This window comes from Spermophilus citellus (genome assembly GCF_964194105.1).
Source record: "Spermophilus citellus genome assembly, chromosome: 1".
Classification (NCBI taxonomy): domain Eukaryota; kingdom Metazoa; phylum Chordata; class Mammalia; order Rodentia; family Sciuridae; genus Spermophilus; species Spermophilus citellus.
In genome coordinates this window covers 158272337-158290988 of record NC_138182.1, presented here as the reverse complement: position 1 = coordinate 158290988, position 18652 = coordinate 158272337, and the positions used below count along the sequence as shown (strand labels likewise).

General features: G+C 35.1%; 1 protein-coding gene across 3 annotated transcripts in view; it reads left to right on the top strand.

Moving 5' to 3' along the window:
- The window catches only part of UIMC1 (ubiquitin interaction motif containing 1), a 123942-nt gene that overhangs the window by 65711 nt on the left and 39579 nt on the right, over positions 1-18652 (top strand). For all 3 annotated transcript variants that reach the window (XM_081307268.1, XM_081307266.1, XM_081307267.1), the window contains 4 exons: positions 4667-4731; positions 6728-6804; positions 11841-11917; positions 16715-16868. In XM_081307268.1, the coding sequence (XP_081163394.1) occupies positions 4667-4731; positions 6728-6804; positions 11841-11917; positions 16715-16868 (373 nt within the window). The remainder of the gene's footprint in view (positions 1-4666; positions 4732-6727; positions 6805-11840; positions 11918-16714; positions 16869-18652) is intronic.

The following is an 18652-nucleotide window of genomic DNA, read 5'->3' as shown; positions in this document are numbered from 1 at the left end:
AAAAAGATGTAAATTTAAAAATCTTGTCTCTACCCTCCAGCCAACCATTTCTCCTCTCTGGACTCAATCTGTGTTACTAGTTTCTGGTACATCCTTCCAAGGAATTTATATACCATAAGTATTATACATATTCTTTTCCCCACTGTTTTTACACAAACAATAGCATACTAAACACTTTATTCTGCCCTTGCCTTTTAAATTTAATATCTATGAGATTGTGTTATAATATTACATAATGAATTTCTTCATTTGTTAATCTTTTTTCTTTTTGGATGTGGTATATACCATGTGTGAATGAATCATAGTTTGTTTTATCCAATAATGGTCTATTAGTGAACATTTAAGTTCTTCCAATATTTCCTATTACAAACAGCACTGCAGTGATTTTTCTTAAACATTTCATCCACATGGGAGATATTTGTAGGATAATCTCATGTTGATATAGCTGGTAGATCAAAGGATATCTGCATTTACAATTTTGTTAGATATTGTCAAACTTTCCTCCTTAGAAGTTGTATACATTTACACAATCACCAGCAATGTATGAATATAGTTTCTTTGTACCCATACCAGTATAGCATTATCAGACTTCTTGAACATTGCCAATCTGAGAGATGAAAAAGGTATTTCAATGTAGTCTTTTTTCCTTTTTCTTTTTTGCAGTGTTGGGGATTAAACCCAGGGCTTCATACCTGCTAGGCAAGCACTCTGCCTCTGAGCTCATACTCCCAGCCCTTATGTTAGTACATTATTGAATTTTTAACTTACAATATGAATGTAATCATTTTCTTATATTAAAATTATCTATAGATTTTTCTTTTTTTTTTTTTTTTGGTACCAGGGATTGCACCTAGGGGTACTTAATCACTGAGCCACATCCCCAGCTCTTTTTTAGTTTTTATTTAGAGACAGGGTCTCAGTAAGTTGCTTAGGGCCTCACTAAATTGCTGAGGCTGGCTTTGAACTTGCTGTCCTCCTGCCTTAGCCTCCTGAGCTGCTAGGATTACAGGTGGTGCCATGATGCCCAGCCTAGATTTCATTTAAAAATATATATATATTTTTTAGTCATAGGTGGACACAATAACTTTATTTTACTTTATGTGGTGCTGAGGATCGAACCCAGTGCCTCATGTATGCTAGGCAAGTGCTCTACCTCTGAGCCACAACCCCAGCCCCCTAGATTTCATTTTTAATGACATATTCTGGCTTATGAGTTTACCATATTATATATTTTTAAAACTTTTTTAATCACTGGATATTTTGGTTGTGTGAAACTTAGATCTGTGTGAAACTTTTCTTCATTCAAAGTCAGTGCCCTTGGGCTATAGGAAGCCAGAAAAATACTATATTAAAGAAGGGGGCTTGGGTTGTGGCTTAGCAATAGAGTGTTCACCTCGCACGTGAGAGACCCTGAGTTTGAGCCTCAGCACCACATAAAAATAAATAAGTGAAATAAGGTAATGTGTTCAACTACAACTAAAAAATAAATATGAAAAAAATTTCATTATTTGTTTAAAAAAAAAGAATTGTGAACATACAGACTCGCTATTTATTGCCACATTGCTTTTCAGAAAGATTGTTCAAATTTGTATTTCCTCGCTCTAGCAGTATATGAAAATACATGGTTCACTACAGCCATGTTAACATTTAAAAAAATAAAACAAACTTACTGATTATACAGGCAAATAATGAAAATATTATATTCATAATTTTCCCTTTTATCCTGATCTCTTGCTTTCAGGAATTGTGTGTATAAGGAATTTGGGTGTTTATAATTTCTGTTGAACATGACTTTGTTGGAGTTGCCCACTTGTGTAACTCTTTAGCTGATAGAGATAGCAAGAGAGTCTCAGGAATTGAGACTCAGAAAAAAAACATTTACCTTTGGTCAAATGGCATAGTCTGTAATGAAGGTTATTAAAACTTTATAATCAGATTATTGCTCGTTTCTGGCATTGCTGCGACAAGGAAAGTTGTTAATGAAGATAAGAGGTCACCTCAGTGGCATTATGGCAGGGAGATGTTGATGTGGTCACTACTTTTCAGAGTCTGATCCTTAATTTTTCAGTCTAGGTGCTGGAACTTATTTCCAGAAATTACCACATTGTGTGGAGTTGTGACTGTTACTTAGCCAAACTTCAAGGTGATGTATGTACACCAAATGACACGTTTCTTATGGAATAAAGACATTTTTAGTGACCAGACTACTCAGATCCACCATTTATTTTACCTCTTTCTATGATGAATGTATCTAGAAAGCTGAAGTAATAATCAGAAAATGGAAACTTGAAGAGATGGTTTAACTAGTCTATGGAAAGACCTGATAAGCGATCATTGCCTTACAACAGAGGCCATTTCTGTGATGACTGGCTGATGGTTTAATTCATTTTCATTTCCCGGGCCATGGTGTTGAAAACACTACTTGATTTTGATCTTTGGATTTTTCTTTTTTAAGATTCAATCAAACTATCCCATCCCTGTAACTTATTTCTTTAAGTATAAAATGTAATATCTTGATTAGGCCACAGATTCTTTAGAGCTTTATTTCTACATTTTCCTGTTCACTTTATTTAGATTTAGGTAGTCTAATCAAATTTGGTTGCACATTTTGCTATCTTATTTTCATATTCTGAAAGAACCTCACTGTACAGCTAAATTCAATTTGCTTCCTTTTAAGGTATAACTTTAGAAATTAAAATAGTTTACTCAAATGAATACATTCTTGGGATTTCTTGTTGAAATGGTTGGGAAGATGATCATTTATGTAAGCGACATAACAGTAGTGGTTCAAACATGGATTTTGGGTTCAGGAAAGTGCCAGCTCCACTTTTGATCAGTTGTCTAATTTTGTGCAAATTATTTAACATTGAAGTTTAATTTTCCTCATTTTTAAAATAATAATTTTTGCTTCATAAGGTTCTTGTGGAGATTTCAGGATAATGGATGTAAAATGAATAGGCCTGGCACTTAAAAGGTGAACAATAATTTTTAAAACAATTACACTGGCAGAGCTGGAGATATTAAGGTGGATATGGAAGTGTCTTATAACTGATTTTTTCAAATGATTGTTTCTGAAGTCTTAGGGCTTAGTCATCTAGTAATTCTAAGTCAGGAAAATTCTATTAAGTGGACACTAGGTGTCAGTGTTCACTGTTTTTTTTTTTTTTTAAAGATTCTAAAAAGGAACTTGTAAGTTCAAACAAAATCAGGCTAAGTATTGATTGCTGTTTTATTTTAGTTCTTTTGATAGTTTTATTCAGCTCATTTTTCATAATAACTACATTCTTGATCTGTACAACTATGCCTTCTTCTTGACTAAAGACTTGATTCAGCTACCCCACCACCACCCTCTCCCCAGAAACTTTTTTTTTTTTTTTTTGGTGCTGAGGATTGAACCCAAGGCCTTGTGCATGCAAGGCAAGCACTCTAGCAACTGAGCTATATTGCCAGTCCTCCCTTCCCTTTTTAAAAAGGTGTATTTCATCATTTACCTGAGTGGTAGAGAGATGACTAATTTGTTTAGGTCGTTTATCCTGTTAGGAAACTCTGAACACTTCAGCCAGTAGCTTTATATCTACTGGAAGAAGCTTCACAGACAAGGTACTTTGTCAGAAGTCTACTTAAGGTAAAAGAAGCTGCTTTTTCTGTACATCAACATTCAATGTGTTGATAATTTGCACTGATTCTACCATGAGTCAATGCAAATGTGTTTTTCTTATTTCAGTCCCAATCATTGCATTGCTTTTTTTCCCTATTGTTTCTTTATTTTTGAAGAATTTTGCCTACTAGGGGTTGAACCCAGAGGCACTTTACCACTGACCTACATCTCTAGCCTTTTTTTATTTTTTATTTTGAGATAGGCTTTCACTAAGTTGCTGATGCTGGCCCAAACTTGTGATTCTTCTGCCTCAACTTTCCAGTCAGCAAGATTACAGGCATGCACCACCCACCTGGCCATTGTATTTCTTAAAAGGTATCTTTATAGTTAGGTAGCCATACCTTAATGGCAGATTTGTAGCAAAAAGAATCTTTATAGCTTTCCCTTTGGAATGTCCTATGTTATGTCCTAGCTATGCTCAGAGAGGTAGCTTTCATGGGTCATAGTGTTTTTCCCAGCTCAGTATTTCTGTTGAAAACTGGACTTTTCTATTTTTCCCTCCCACAACAAAAGCTTTATAATTGTGTTTCTGGTATCATAATACATTCGACTTACTAATTAATATTTATGTAGGTTTTGCATTTTACAAAGTACATTGCATAATTAAAATCTTGCTTAATTCTCATAATAATAATCTGTGTTAATACTTAAGATGAGAAAAGAGATTCAGATATGACTTACCCAAAATTACAGTTAGTAGGTGATCTAGATCTGATTCAAATACCAGTCTTTCGTCTCCACAGGGTATGTTTTCTTTTTACTGAAACTTAATGACTTAAGAAAAATGTTTTATATTTATTGCTGAGTGATAATGTTGAACGATTACTATTATTTTTGAGGTGGGGATTGTGCTGGGGATGTAACCAGGACCTCATATGGGATAGGCAAGCACTCTATCACTAAACTACATCCTAGGCCTGTTTTTTTCTTTTCTTTTCTTTTTTTTAAAGAAGGAGAAACCAGTTCATCTGTGCCTGTGTATTTAGGATGTTACATATTTCTTTGCAGTCTTCCCAAGGGCTATTTGTTGAAGAAACTTCTGAAGAAGGAAACTCTGTACCTGCCTCACAAAGGTGAGATTGCATGTTGTTTTGAGTTCCAGTCTCTTCTGATGGTATCAACATAAAGAAGATGAACCACATGAATGAGACTACATCTGGACAACTTGCTACGGAACTTTTAGCTCTTTTATAATATAAGCACAGACTAGGAGAAATCATTACTGTCTCCAAGTTTTCAAATATTCATTTCATAAAAGCCTAGAATATTGAGTCTGGAAGAGATCTTAGAGGTTTTCTTGTCCACCCAGTTATTTTGGCATAAATCCCATTTATCTTATTCCTGAAAAGTGGTCATCCTGCTTCTCTTAACTAACCCTAGCTTCCTTTACCAATTTGAAGTCTTTATGGGCCTTGTATTCTTCTTATCTATTTCTCCATTTGTTACTTTTCTTATGCTTATTTCCAAACCTTGTATATCTTTTAAATCTACTCTCAAGACTTACATCCTCTTTGATGCCTATCATTATATTATTCAGGCCACATAGATCCTATGCCACTTTTTTGTTTGTATCTCATCTTTTCTACAAATGGATTTATTTGTATTACCTCCTCCATTAATTTTTATTGCTGATTTGTTGATAGGGTTACCTTTTAAGTCTTCTTATTTTAATAATAGATGATGATTGATTGGTTATAAACTGTGGTATTAACTGGATCAGTTTTCCAACTACTTTCTCCCTTTGTTTGATAGTTGAGTTTTGGGAATTTCTCAAGAATGTAGTTTTGTATTAAGTGATTGTCATCTCCTATATAGAAGTTGAGGCCCAGTGCCATTTGCTGTAATGTAGGTAGTGTTCTTTCTTAGGCTTTTGGTGGACAGTACTAAGTATTTCTTCTTGGGCTGAAGAATATGGCTTTGGTTGATTCTCCTGTGGTTAAGACAGTTTTGGAAGTGTTTTTAACTGGAGTAGGCCTTCTGTTCCCTGTAGACCTTTCTGCTTTATTGTGGTGAGTCTGTGCAGAGCAGATGTAGGTTTTTAATAAATGATTATACACTTTGTCACCAGGAGAGAGTTGAAATTGCAGGCAATGTGGTTTGACTTCAAATTGATTAGCCCATTTTATAAATGTCAGCAAATTGTTTTGTGATGGACCCTTTGAATAGAACCCTAATGTTACATGCAGAGTAAACTGTCTGGCGTGGGTTTGTAACAAATGCTATGAGATGTTTTATTTAGAGAGAGAAATCACTTGTGGTTTCCTGTCAAGATTTAGTTATTTATCTTGAGTCAGTGATGGCTGTTCTCTCTTTGTGGTTCTTGGTTGATATGAGAATTTGTGTTTTTAAGCGTCTTCTTGCATACTTGATCAAACTAATCATAAAGTTCTGTGAAGCATGAGAGTAGTAGTTCAGATGCTCAGATCTCTGAGCCATGTGTTTCTGTGTCAGGAGGAGTTAGCATTCCATGAACAGGCAGGGAAAACCAGAAGGTTGGATGAGGGAAGCTATTCATAATTAAGTTTTCCTTGGAAGAGAGATTGAACTTATATGGACAGATTTTTGCTGTGAGATAGTTTGGAATTGTATTTCATTTTTGTTGTTTGGAAAGCTACATCTTGAGATAAAGAGGAAATATAACTGTGAGGTGATGGAAAAGTTAATGTGCTGTCGGGAGAATCTCTATCTACTTTACATGTCTCTAGCCTTCAGAAGGCTGAAATGGAGGCTATAAAACACCTTTGACATTTTTTTGTTGAAGTGGAATTTTTTGTCTTCTGTGATATTTGCAGATAATGCTTATCCTTCCACCTTCCTTTGTGAAGACTCCAAAAGGGGGTTTCTTTTCCTTCAGTTATTTCGCTGGAACCCAAGTTATAAGCATGTTTATTTTCCCTGTTTCTGGCCTAGAGTTTTCACTATGGACTCCTTGCTTCCCTGTTGTGCCTTTGTGGTATTGGACAGCAGGTATCAGATTGCTTGTGGCTTTGTGAATGACTCACTGTTGTTTTGGCCTGGTATTCTGATTTATTTTACTGGGAATTCACCTGGAGTTTGGTTCTTTTCCAGTATTGCTGCTTTGACCAATAAGAGAAGCTTAGTCCTTATGCCAGAGAGTTCTGCAGAAGAAATCACTGTTTGTCCTGGTAAGCACCTTCCTATGATTTTACTGGATTTCTGATACCTTGCTAACTATCTTTTCATTCCTGACTGTTTAAACCATTTTCTGACTTTTCAGAAAGCATATGTGTGATTGATATATACACACACACACATACATATAGATGCATCCTTATATATGTTTATATTTTTAATGGTATATTGTTGGCTCTGATTCTCAATCTTTTCTCTTTCTAAGGGTAATTTGGTTTTGAAATTAACATATGACTTTTTTTGGTCTTCTTTTTGTCTACTTAACAGAAATGGCAGCAAAGAATTAGGAATAACCCTTACTTAACTGTACATGCAGAGCCAATAGGCTTTTATGTTTTGGTTATGTGTGCTCTAAAAGTTGGACTGTCCTCGTGTCTGCTTCATTAAGCAGATTTTTCTCTCAGCCTTTAACTAGTTTTGACATGGCCATTCATTGTTTTGTTTTGTTTGCATTTTTTGCATAGTGGGTCCAGAAATTGAATTTTGCACACAGTTCTGTGATCAGCTTCTTAACAGGATACCCTGGTTAAGTGTGATAGTTTGCTTTTTGTTAATTGTAGAAATTAAAAGGTACTTATCTTGCTTTAGGCATAAGAGGAACTCTTTCAGAGTTGCATATGGATGTATTTACATATACAAAGTAATTTTTTAAATAATGAAATTTATTTTAATTTTTTTAAATTGTTAATGGACCTTTATTTTATTTATTGATATGTGGTGCTGAGAACCGAACCCGGGGCCTCACACATGCTAGGCATGCACTCTGCCACTGAGCCACAACCCCAGGCCACATATACAAAGTAATTTTAAATGAACTGAAATACCTACTATCTAATAGAATTCTTGAGTTGAATCACTGTATGATATAAAGAATTTTTTTTGTGATGTAAATCATTACCTTTTTTTGGTGCCAGGGATTGAACCCAGGAGCACTTAACCACTTTTTTGTTTTTTTCTTTTGAAACAGTGTTTCCTTAAGTTGCTCAGGGCCTTGCTAAATTGCTGAGGCTGGTCTTGAACTTGGAATTCTTCTGATTCAGCCCCCTGAGCCACTGGGATTACATGCTTGACTAAACCACTACATTTAAAAAAATTTTTTTTTCTTGTATTTATAGATGGACAGAATGCCTTTATTTTATTTGTTTATTTTATATGGTGCTGTGGATGGAACCCAGTGCCTCACGCATGCTGGGCACGCACTCTGCCACTGACCTACAGCCCCAGTCGTAAACCACTACTTTTTAAGAAACTTTTTTCTTTTTAAAAAGTAGAGCCCCTCCCCCCCAAAAAGTGGAGCCCATTATATTTATCAGTAATTTCATTCATGTGAGATTGAGGAACTTCTTAATGTTTAAATTCTTTGGACAGCAAGTGATGTACGGATGTTTCTATCAGTCATCTGGGTTTCCTTCAGATTTTATATATTCTGTCAGGATTAGAGATAGTCAGTTTTCTTGTTTGCTTTTCTTCAGTTTTTTTTTTTTTTTTTTCCCCAAAGAGACTGGGAAACAAAGGAAAGCCCTGGAAATATTTTAAAATATTTGTTAGTCTATCATGAAGTTTTATTTATTTTAAAAATACATTTATGTTGATTTTTATTGAAAGTAGTTCCTTAGTTCATTTGAAAGGTATTTGGATCATTGCCTAATAATTCCCATTAGGAGACCCCATTACAAAGTGCTGAGATTTTGGCAGGAGCATTCAAGAAAGCTATGTACTATCTTTATGAAAAGAAAGCTTAATCTCTTAATCTCTGTCTGGGATTCCTGCATCATGCCATCTTTCTGTGAAGTCATCTAGTCTACCTGTTTTGGATATGGCATGTGATGTCACATAAGATATTGTCGGAGGAACCTCCAAATATAATGATCTTGAAAGTCCTAGTTAGTGAGAGAAGGAAAAGCAAGCCCTTAATGACTGAGGTTAAATAACTTTTATGATTATGACTTGCTGTCATTAGCCTGCAAATGAAGTCCAAATGTTTTCTGATATAAACTATTTCTAAATGAGATTGCAAAAGGTTTTCAAAATACTAATGTTCCCTTTGCTAAGAAAGTAGAACTAGTTCTCCATGAAACCAAACTCCTGAATTTCTTTTTTGATATAGAATTTTTAAGCTATGCATCTAAATTGTACCAAAAAATTGTTCTAAATGGGTTGAAGCACAAATTGAATATAGTAGTTTGTTACCTGTTTCCTTTTGTCTCATATTTCTGACAGTTTCAGGGGTCTGATACTCAAAATTCATTATCTTTCTAGTGTTATTTACTTTGTTTGAAGAGGCAAGATTATAGACATATTGTGCCCACATTGCACATGCTGGTAGCATTGTTTATTTCTGAGGAGCTAACACCCTCTTGAGTTGTTTGTAGTTGGACATTCAGCTATTCACATAAAGCTTAATTAAAGACTTTTTATTATTGCAGTAGTCCAAGTAGTGAGCAGCTCTTATTTTTGAACAGACTAAATGTCTTTTATAATACACTCTCTCAGGGAAACTTAAAGAAGATTTTGAAGTATGTGCACTATAAACCTTTTTCCATCAAGGGTATAAAAATCTGTGTATCCAATTTCAAAAAAATTGTGATGTATTAAAATACATTTATTTTTAGAAGTGTATTTAACCCTTTTTTAATGATTCAGAAAGTATTTTAGAATCTTTTTTTAATATTTATTTTTTAGTTTTAGGTGGATACAACATCTTTATTTTATTCTTTTTTATGTGGTTCTGAGGATCAAACCCAGTGCTTCAGATGTGCCAGGCAAGCCACTTGAGCTATATCTCCAGTCCTAGAACCTTGTAGATAGTTTGTTTGCCTAATACTGGCTATTTATTGTATTTGTGAAGCACAAAAGTATCAGCTAGAAATAGTAAGTACAGTATCAAATACAGGATTTGATACTGAGATAAATTATTTGTCTCAGTTTGGGCTGAAACAATAAAATACGTACACTGTGGCTCGTAAACAACAGAAATTTATTTCTCACAGTTCTGGAGAATGGGGAGTCCAGGATCAAGGCCTCTGGAGATTCTGTGTCTGGTGAGAGCCTGCTTCCTTGTTCATAGATGGCACTTTTTCACTGTGTTCACACATGGCACAAAGAGGATGAAAGAGCTCTCTGACCTCCTTTTCTTTTTTCTTTTTTTAATATTTATTTTTTTAGTTATAGATGGACACAATATCTTTATTTTTATGTGGTGCTGAGGATCGAACCCAGTGCCCCACACATGCTAGTCGGGTGTTCTACCTCTGAGCCACAATCCCAACCCTCTGAGCTCCCTTTTATAAGGGCACTAATTCCATTCTTGAGGTCTTTTCCCTTATATTCTAATTTCCTCCCAATCTACTTCAAATATCATCACATTGGGGGTTAGGATTTCAACCTAACATATGGAGTTTGGGAGGGAAATAAAATTCACTTTCTGATATTTCTTTTATAGATTTGTTGTCATTTGATGTATAATTACTGTGTGGTATTTTATTTTTTTTGGGGGGGTGTACCAGGGATTGAACTTGGGGCCACTGAGCCACATCCCCAGCCCAATTTTGTATTTTATTTAGAGACAGAGTCTCACTGACTTGCTTAATGCTTCATTTTTGCTGAGGCTGGCTTTGACTCGCGATCCACCTACCTTAGCCTCTCAAGCTGTTGGGATTACAGGCGTGTGCCACTGTGCCCAGCAGTTACTATGCTTTTGTTATATTAAATGACAGTTGTCTAGAGCAGAGGTTAGCAGAGGCTAGCAGAGGTTAGCAGACTTAAAACATTTTTTCACTTATTTTTTCTCCCACCTCCCATCTTTTAAATAAAAGAAGACTAGTAAATATTTTAGGCTGTTTGGGACATGAGGTCTGTTGAAACTACTCATCTCTGTTGTTTTAGTGCAAAGGCAGCCATAGGTAATACATAGATGAATGAGTGTGGCTATGTTTCAATAGAACCTTATTTATAAAAATGGACACCCAGCTGGATTTGACCCATAGAGCTGTGTATAATTTCCTAGCCCCTAAACAAGACTATAAGGGACTCACAAGTTGCATCTCCATACTAGCTATAGATAGTAGAGTGTCTGGGACTTGTTCAATTAATATTTGTTAAATTAATTTTGAATTTATAGATGCTGCTTAAAGAATGTATTGAAGAAAGGAATATCTTTGTCCAGAATGCATACTCTATTTCTGGTCCCAATTTCTGTTTTTCCTAATCACCTCTTTAACCTCATGCCAACCTAATGTTGGCATGTTTTTGTTTTCTATAAAAATTAATATAGTTTGGAACTAGAACTACAGTGGAAATAAGCTAAATGGATCAACTGGTGAACAGATAAACAAACTGTGAAATATTCATATAATGGAGAACCAGTAGAAAGGAGTGAACGACTAACATATGGGACAACATTTCAGAAACAGTATGCTAAGTGAAAGAAGCTGGACACAAGACTATATATACTATGTGATTTCATGTATATGACATTTTGGAAAAGGCAAAACTATAGGAACATAAAGTAGATACTTATAATTAACTTAATGGGGTATTGGGAAAGATTATTATTATTTATTTATTTGGTACCGAGGATTGAACCCAGGGCCACTTAACTATTGAGCCACATCCCCAGCCCTTTTTTACATAATTTATTTAGAGACAGGGTCTTGTTGAGTTGCTTAGGGCCTCGATAAGTTGCTGAGGCTGGCTTAGAACTCATGATCCTACTGCCTTACCCTCCTGAGCTGCTGAGATTACAGGCATGCACTGCCGCACCCAACTGTTTTTTATTTTTATTGTAGTGGTAGTTACTTGATATAAATTGTACCATGTATAATTGGTATATTTGTTAAAACTCACCAAATTGTGCATTGAAAATTGGTGAATTCTGTTATATGTAAATTATGCCAGTAAAGCTTTAAGAGGAAACGGACTAGATCTGTATTGCCATTACAATAAACAAAGGGTAAAATAGGTGTTTGGTTTTTTTAATTACTAAAACTCAAAATGAAAATTCATGGAATCTTAATTTTTTTAATTACAGAGACACAGCTAAGTTCCCCTGAAACTCTTGACCTTGAAAGAGAAGACTCTCCTGGTAGCAGAGAAACCCTGGATGAAGTAAGAATAATAATAGGAGACAAGGAGATGAATATTCTCCTCTATAGTTTTTCTTAGTTGTTTAATCCTGCTGGTTGTCTTTTTTCTAATGCAGTGTTGACTTTGGCTGAAAAGATTTATGTGGCATAGGATTTTAGCTTTGGGGACATTTATCTCATGGAGAAATTTTTATAATTAAGATCAGTTTAGCATTGTTTCTAAAAATAAAAGTAGTTGCTATTTCTTGAATATTTTTATATGCATTATTTCTGTTACAGATGGGGAAACAGAGGCTTAGGATGTTTAATTTGCACTAGTTCTTACTGCTATTAATAATAGAACTAGAATTTGAATATTGGTTTGTTTCCGAAGTTCTAGGGCATTTTCTCTTACATACTGATATACAACAGAGATGAACAATCTTGGGAAAAATAACTATATGAAATAAATTTTCAGTCCTAATTTTAAAATGTTATTAGAAATAACGAACCCAAGTTAAAATATATTTTCATTACTACCTTTTGTAGCTAACATTACATATCTTGCAAGAGCCATAAAGCTGATTGGTAGAAACTCATACTTCTGATTAAGATTCTTAGTGTATATTTTTCATGTTGAGTCTGACAAAGCAATTTAACTACCAGGAATTCTTTTAAAGAATTTAAGGTTTTAATCTATTGCTATGAAAAGCAGCTTAAAAATTAAGCAAATTCTTCTCTGGAAATAAAGATTTTAGTTATATTTGTGTTTACTATCTTGAACTGGCACCTTAAAAAATACTTAATTCTCATTCCTTTTTATACTCTAGGTTTCTCCTCCTTATCGTGTGTGTGTGTGTGTGTGTGTGTGTGTGTGTGTGTGTGTCGTGCTGAGGATCTATCCCAGGATCTTATGCATGCTAGGCAAGCACTGTACCACCGAGCTGCATCCTTCGATTTTTTTTTGAAAACAGTTTTTACCTTAAAAGTTAAATCTCTTCCTTAGTACTTCCCTTTCCCAGTACTGTAGGTAACTGGGTAGAAATTCTGCTTTCATGAATCATGCACACTGCCGGTTCCTTGAAACCTGATCCGTCACAACTGATAGACCAGGATTTCCTGATACGAGTGAGGGTAGGAAAGATGATGACACTTCCTTCCTCAGAGGTACTGAGGACACATCTTGCTAGATAATGTCAGAATGGCCTCTAGGTCCTTTTCCTAACAAGGACATGGCCTTCTAAATGGGAACAGGGGATCAGAGTAGTAATAACATAGTTATCCAAACATACAGAAAAAGCCTAATAGAAGCCTTTAATTAGTTCATCAAGGCTGATTTCTTACCCATCCGTGATTGCAAAGGATACTATTTTGGGGGTCAAAAAACGTGAATCCTATTTGGAATTTATAGTGTGCATTCTGCATTACTCTGCCTCAAACAGTAGAGTGTATAGCCTTTCTCACTTTAAATGTCCTCTTTTTCTATCTCTGTTAGCTGGTATCTGGATATTCCTAAGTAGCCAGAAGTTTCCATTAAAAGAAGTTAAAAACACTGTAGTTTTTAAGTCATTGAATAATCACTTATTAGTTACAAGAAAGATAGAATTGAATAATTTCTGTGCATAAAAAGGATGTGGACTCTTGCCTTTGAAATCTGTGAATACTTTTTTGTCTTTTATTGAAAGGTGGTATGGTATAGTGTAAGGTTCTTGCACATCGGAATTAGAAGACATGGGTTTGAATGCCAGTCCCACCACTTTGTGATGTTAGACAAATTCATTTTTTATTCATTTATTAGGCAGGTTTTTATGGTTTTTATACTTTGTATTATTCATTGTTTTAAGACTCTTAGAGATGCCAAGATAAATTAAAAAAAAAAAATGATGTTCCTGCCTTCACAGGGTCCTGATAAGGGAGATAATAGACACATAAACAGATAATTATAATGTGGTCTGACAAATGTCATAGTAGATTCCTAGGGTATTAATGCAGCACAGAAGAGGACCGCTCTTCTGAATTTCACCTCTTCATATAAAAATTGGAGGCAAAACATTTTTATTTTTTGGGTTGCTCTTCAGATTAAATTAGATAAAGATTATAAGACACTTAGCAGAGATTTGGTACAAGTAGAGGTGTGCATGTGGAAACAGTCACTATTTTACTGCTTTGTGAGTATTGTGGCTCTTTAGTGATATTAGCTTACCAGTGATGGGTTGTTGTTCAGCACTGCTAAAGTCTGTGGAATAGCTGTGGTGGAACTGCAGCCCCTCTTGATTTGATTTCCCACAGAAGTCAGGTTTCTTTGAAAATAATGGTTTCTCAATATCATGCCTGATTGTTTCCCTTAGTTGGATTCTCAGATAAATATTCTGTTTTCAGAGGAGTTAATAGAAATTATTCAAAGTTAAACAGTGAGTTTAATGAGTAATTTTTTTTAAAGGTAACTTGTGTTAGAGTCCTAAATGGTAAGGAGAAAGATCTGAATAAATGACTTTTTCTAAACTACATCTAAACTGGGGGAAAGTTAGAGGGTTTGATAATTTGTAGAACATGCCTTTTTTCCACTGGGTTCTTTTCTTGAGGTGAGGTTCCTTTTGAAGCCAAAAGGTAAGAACCAACCCTTTAAGGGATTAAGAATCAGTGTCTGAGTACCACTTTTAAGAAATTGCTGTTTTGTATTTTTAAAAAAGTAGAAATCATTCTGCAGAATCTACACAGATAAAAGCTGTGTTGCTTGTATTTTCCTCTTTGAGGTTCCTCTGTAGTAGTTAATTTAAATAGACCTTTTTAATGGCATTGGGTGAAATATTTTTAATATAAAAATTTTCAGAAAGCTTCTGGTTTTCCTCTGAATGTGGTTGGAAATAGTCTCATATCCATAAAATAATAATAAAGATTACTTCCTTTCAAATATATTAATAGTTTTGGGTACATTCTCTGCACTTTATAGAGTGGCAATGAATACAAAAGGAGTGTTGTAGTGCTATTGTGAGCACCAGTGACACTCACGTTATCTCTGTACTTAGTGAACTTTAGAATTTCAAGTAACTGCTCAATCACCACTAATTTTCAGTAACTCAAGAATGCTTGTAAATTTTAGGATTTATTGATTTCCCTCTCTGCTCAAATTGCTTTGCCTGTACAAGACAACTTTTTCTTATGAGTTGTTTGAACAGAGGAACCTGAATTTTTGAGAAGCTCAGTGACTAGGCTTAGAATAACAGCACCTAGAAAGTCCAGACCCACTTGACCTCCAAGAGAATAATAAAATCATGTAATCTCCCTGGTATGTTCGGGTTCAACTTCTAGAAACAAATGAGAAGGGAGGCTGTTTTTGCTTCTGCCATTTTCATTAATGAAAATACTGAAAGTTTTTATGTGAATTAGGTCTCGGTTTGAGTCTAGATTATTCACTTACTAACTTTGTGTTCAGCAGATTACTTTACCTTTCCAAGCTTCAATTTTCCTTTCTATACTACTGGAGCTAGTAATACCTATGTCCAGTTGGATTGTGAGGGATGGATATGGAAAATGCGTGGCAGAGCCTGGCATAGTGTAAGAACTTAACCACTGTTAGTTCCTTTCTCATCTTTCTGTTTTTCCCCATCTAGAATATGTCTTTTTAATAGCAAGTAAGTGTGTTTGGCTTGGTATTTAGAAGGTCTGTTTCCCTCTCTGCTGGATTCCACTCACAAGCAGTAGATTTTAGAAATGGTCCAAATTTACAAACCAAAACCAAAAAATAAACAACAACCAAAACAACCACAGTTGATTCAGAGGTTAAATTAACTATCCATTGCAATTTGGGTCCTATTTTGTTTTTATACCGGATGAGGACTTCTTTTTTTCACTCTGTAGTAAGGTATAATGACAGTCCGGATGCTCCTTGGTCTTAAGTGGAAGCAGTAGCTGTGCAGGACTGTTACACATTGATTGGATAGGACATGCTGTCCTTTGAAGCAAGAGTTAGGCAGTAGTGCTGCAGTGCCCACGCATACTGTTGAATTAATCACTGCAGAGTCCCTGGCTCTGACTAACCTGTGTAGATAAAATAAAACTGCCTCTGAGAGACACTGGCAACTATAGGAGAAATGATGACTATAAAACACTGAGGAGTAAAGAAAGTTTAAGTGTGGCTTCAACAGAATTGATTATCTTAGTAATGACTTTTCTATGGCTCTTTGGGTCTTTGTGTCCCCTTTCAGTCCAAAAAGTCACAAATTAAACACAAGGGTGTTATATCTTTTTGGTATAAGCACAGACCTAGGCTCTTAGCTTAAATTCTAATCGTGCTACTTTTGGCTTAGAATCTTTTGTTTTTTAATGCCTTTTATCTTAAAGTTTCAATGACCACAGTTTTCTTTTTTATGAGATTGAAAAGCATCTTTAAGATGCTATTGAAATATAAAATGTGAAACACAAGAGATAAACAGTATACTTGGGCAATGAATACCGTGCAGTGTGGTAGATAGAGGCCAGTGTCCTCAAGGTTTAGAGCTATCTAGATAGTCCTTGTTTTGAATTTCAACTCTGACATCTATTTGTTTGTGTGTGACACTGTACAAGTTCCCTTACTGTTTGGGGCAATACTTTTCTCATGTCTATGCCTTTGTAAGAATGTGAGAATTAAATAAGTAATTCATACATAGGGCTTAGTGTATAGCTGGCAACTTAGTATAGTTAAGTATTAACTATAAGAGTAGTGTCTCCCAGGCCTTAGCCCTGAATTTGATATGTTGATTGGTATTGTCTCTTTGAAAGTAATTGGGATAGAATCTTTAGTGGGAAAGATAGATGATAAGCTAAAGATGTTACAATTCCTGTTTGTCACGTTCTTCAGGTTGGTAACAGGGAAGATGCTGAGAAGGATATGCCTACTTCTACCTTCTCATCTAGTACCCAGGTATCCTGCCCATTATGTGATCAAGGCTTCCCATCCACAAAGATTGAGCGACATGCTATGTACTGCAATGGTCTGATGGAGCAAGAAGCAGGTAAAGACTCATCAGAACAGCCAGACTCTTACTTTTATTTGTATGTGGTTTTGTAATCCTGTACAATTCAATGTAGGGAAAGCCGCTCTTCTTCAAAGTTAAAGTTGCTTTTTTTTTAGTTAATTTTCTGGTACTTTCATGGTTTTTATTTGTTTTAGTATGTTGTTACTTGGACCTTAGGAGTGGGGAAGGAAAAACCCTTTCCTCCTTTAATGTTTCAACTTATTTGCTATAGGTAGGCCAAAGACCAGTACAATGCAGTAGTTGCAATCCCAACTCATATATTCAAATATTGAGATTCTGGTAGAACTTGAGAATCTAAGTCTAGTGTTACCTATTTTTTATTCAAAATAAGTCTTTTCTGGCTTTTTTGTTTGTTTAAGATAGAAATTCTACCTGGAGATAGCAGCTGAAAAATAACCCTAACTTATACTCATATCCCACATGTCTCTGCTGAGTTACCCTGGAGCTATTGGTTTATATCTCTGAGAGTATACCAAAAGCCAGAGTTTTGGTATAGTTTGGAGGGGTGTGTGTGTGTGTGTGTGTGTGTGTGTGTTGATACTGGGGATTGAACCTAGGGTGCTTTGCCACTGAACTATATCCCCAGTCCTTTTTATTTTTTTATTTTGATACAGGGTCTTGCTCAGTTGCTGAGGCTGGACTTAAACCTGTGATCCTCCTATCTCAGCCTCCTGAGTTGCTGGGATTATAGGCATGTCTAGCCAGTGTGAGATATTGATTAAGAAAATCTTCTTGTTAATCACACTCCTTGAAATATCATCCTGATCCTTCCTTTCTATGATTTTTACCTCTAAATATAGTAGCATTAGCATAGCTACCTTTCTGTGATCTGTCATATTGAATGTAACCCTTATATAGTAGGTGTTGCAACATTCTCTGCTTGATTCCTATAACAGATGTATTTAAATCTGAAATTGTATAGTTGTGAAGTATTTTATAAATTAAAATTTCCAAAAATAAATGAATAGTATTTAATTTTTCTGAAGTAGTATACATCTTAGTTATTAAATAAGAAAGTATGTAAACTCATAATTTAATGTTTGTGGATTTTTCTGATTATTAAGTAGTACATGTTCCTTGTAATAATAATAATGGCTTACACTTATTGAATAATTAAAAGTGAGTATTCAGGCATTATTTTCATACATAGGAGGCTAAATGAGACATTTTAAGAAAAGGGCTTAGCAGTGTTTAGCACACAGTAAGTACTTAAGAAGCATTAGCTGCTATTATTATTCCCAATAGTGAAATTCCTAGGTCAAAGATTTTGTGGTCATTTTAAAAGAGCTTTATATATAGCATTGTAGTCTTTCAATTAGAATGAAGTTTGTGGACCTAAATCTGGCTGTCAACTCCTTTTAACAGAAAAGTACTAAAGGAATGGAATCTAGCTGCAGTTTCAATTTGACACAGTTCTTTAGTCTTATTTTTTTTTTCTTTTTTCTTTTTTTAAGCTGAGAGTTTCAGTGACTGAAAGAATTCTGGGGCCAAGTCTTTGGTGTCCAGAGAGGGAAGAGATGATTCTGTCTTACTATGCATGCTTACTCACTGGTATTGGTCATCTGAGTCAATCACTTATTCAGTACTGAGGTTTAGAAATAAATGAGTTTGAGAAGACGAATGTCCCTGTGAACTCTAAGAGTAGATAACTTCCTTCAAGTCCGAATTATTAGGTAAAGAGTAAAATAGAGAGGCTAGGGTTGTGGCTCAGTGGTAGAGTGCTCACCTAGTATGTATGAGGCACTGGGTGTGATCCTCAA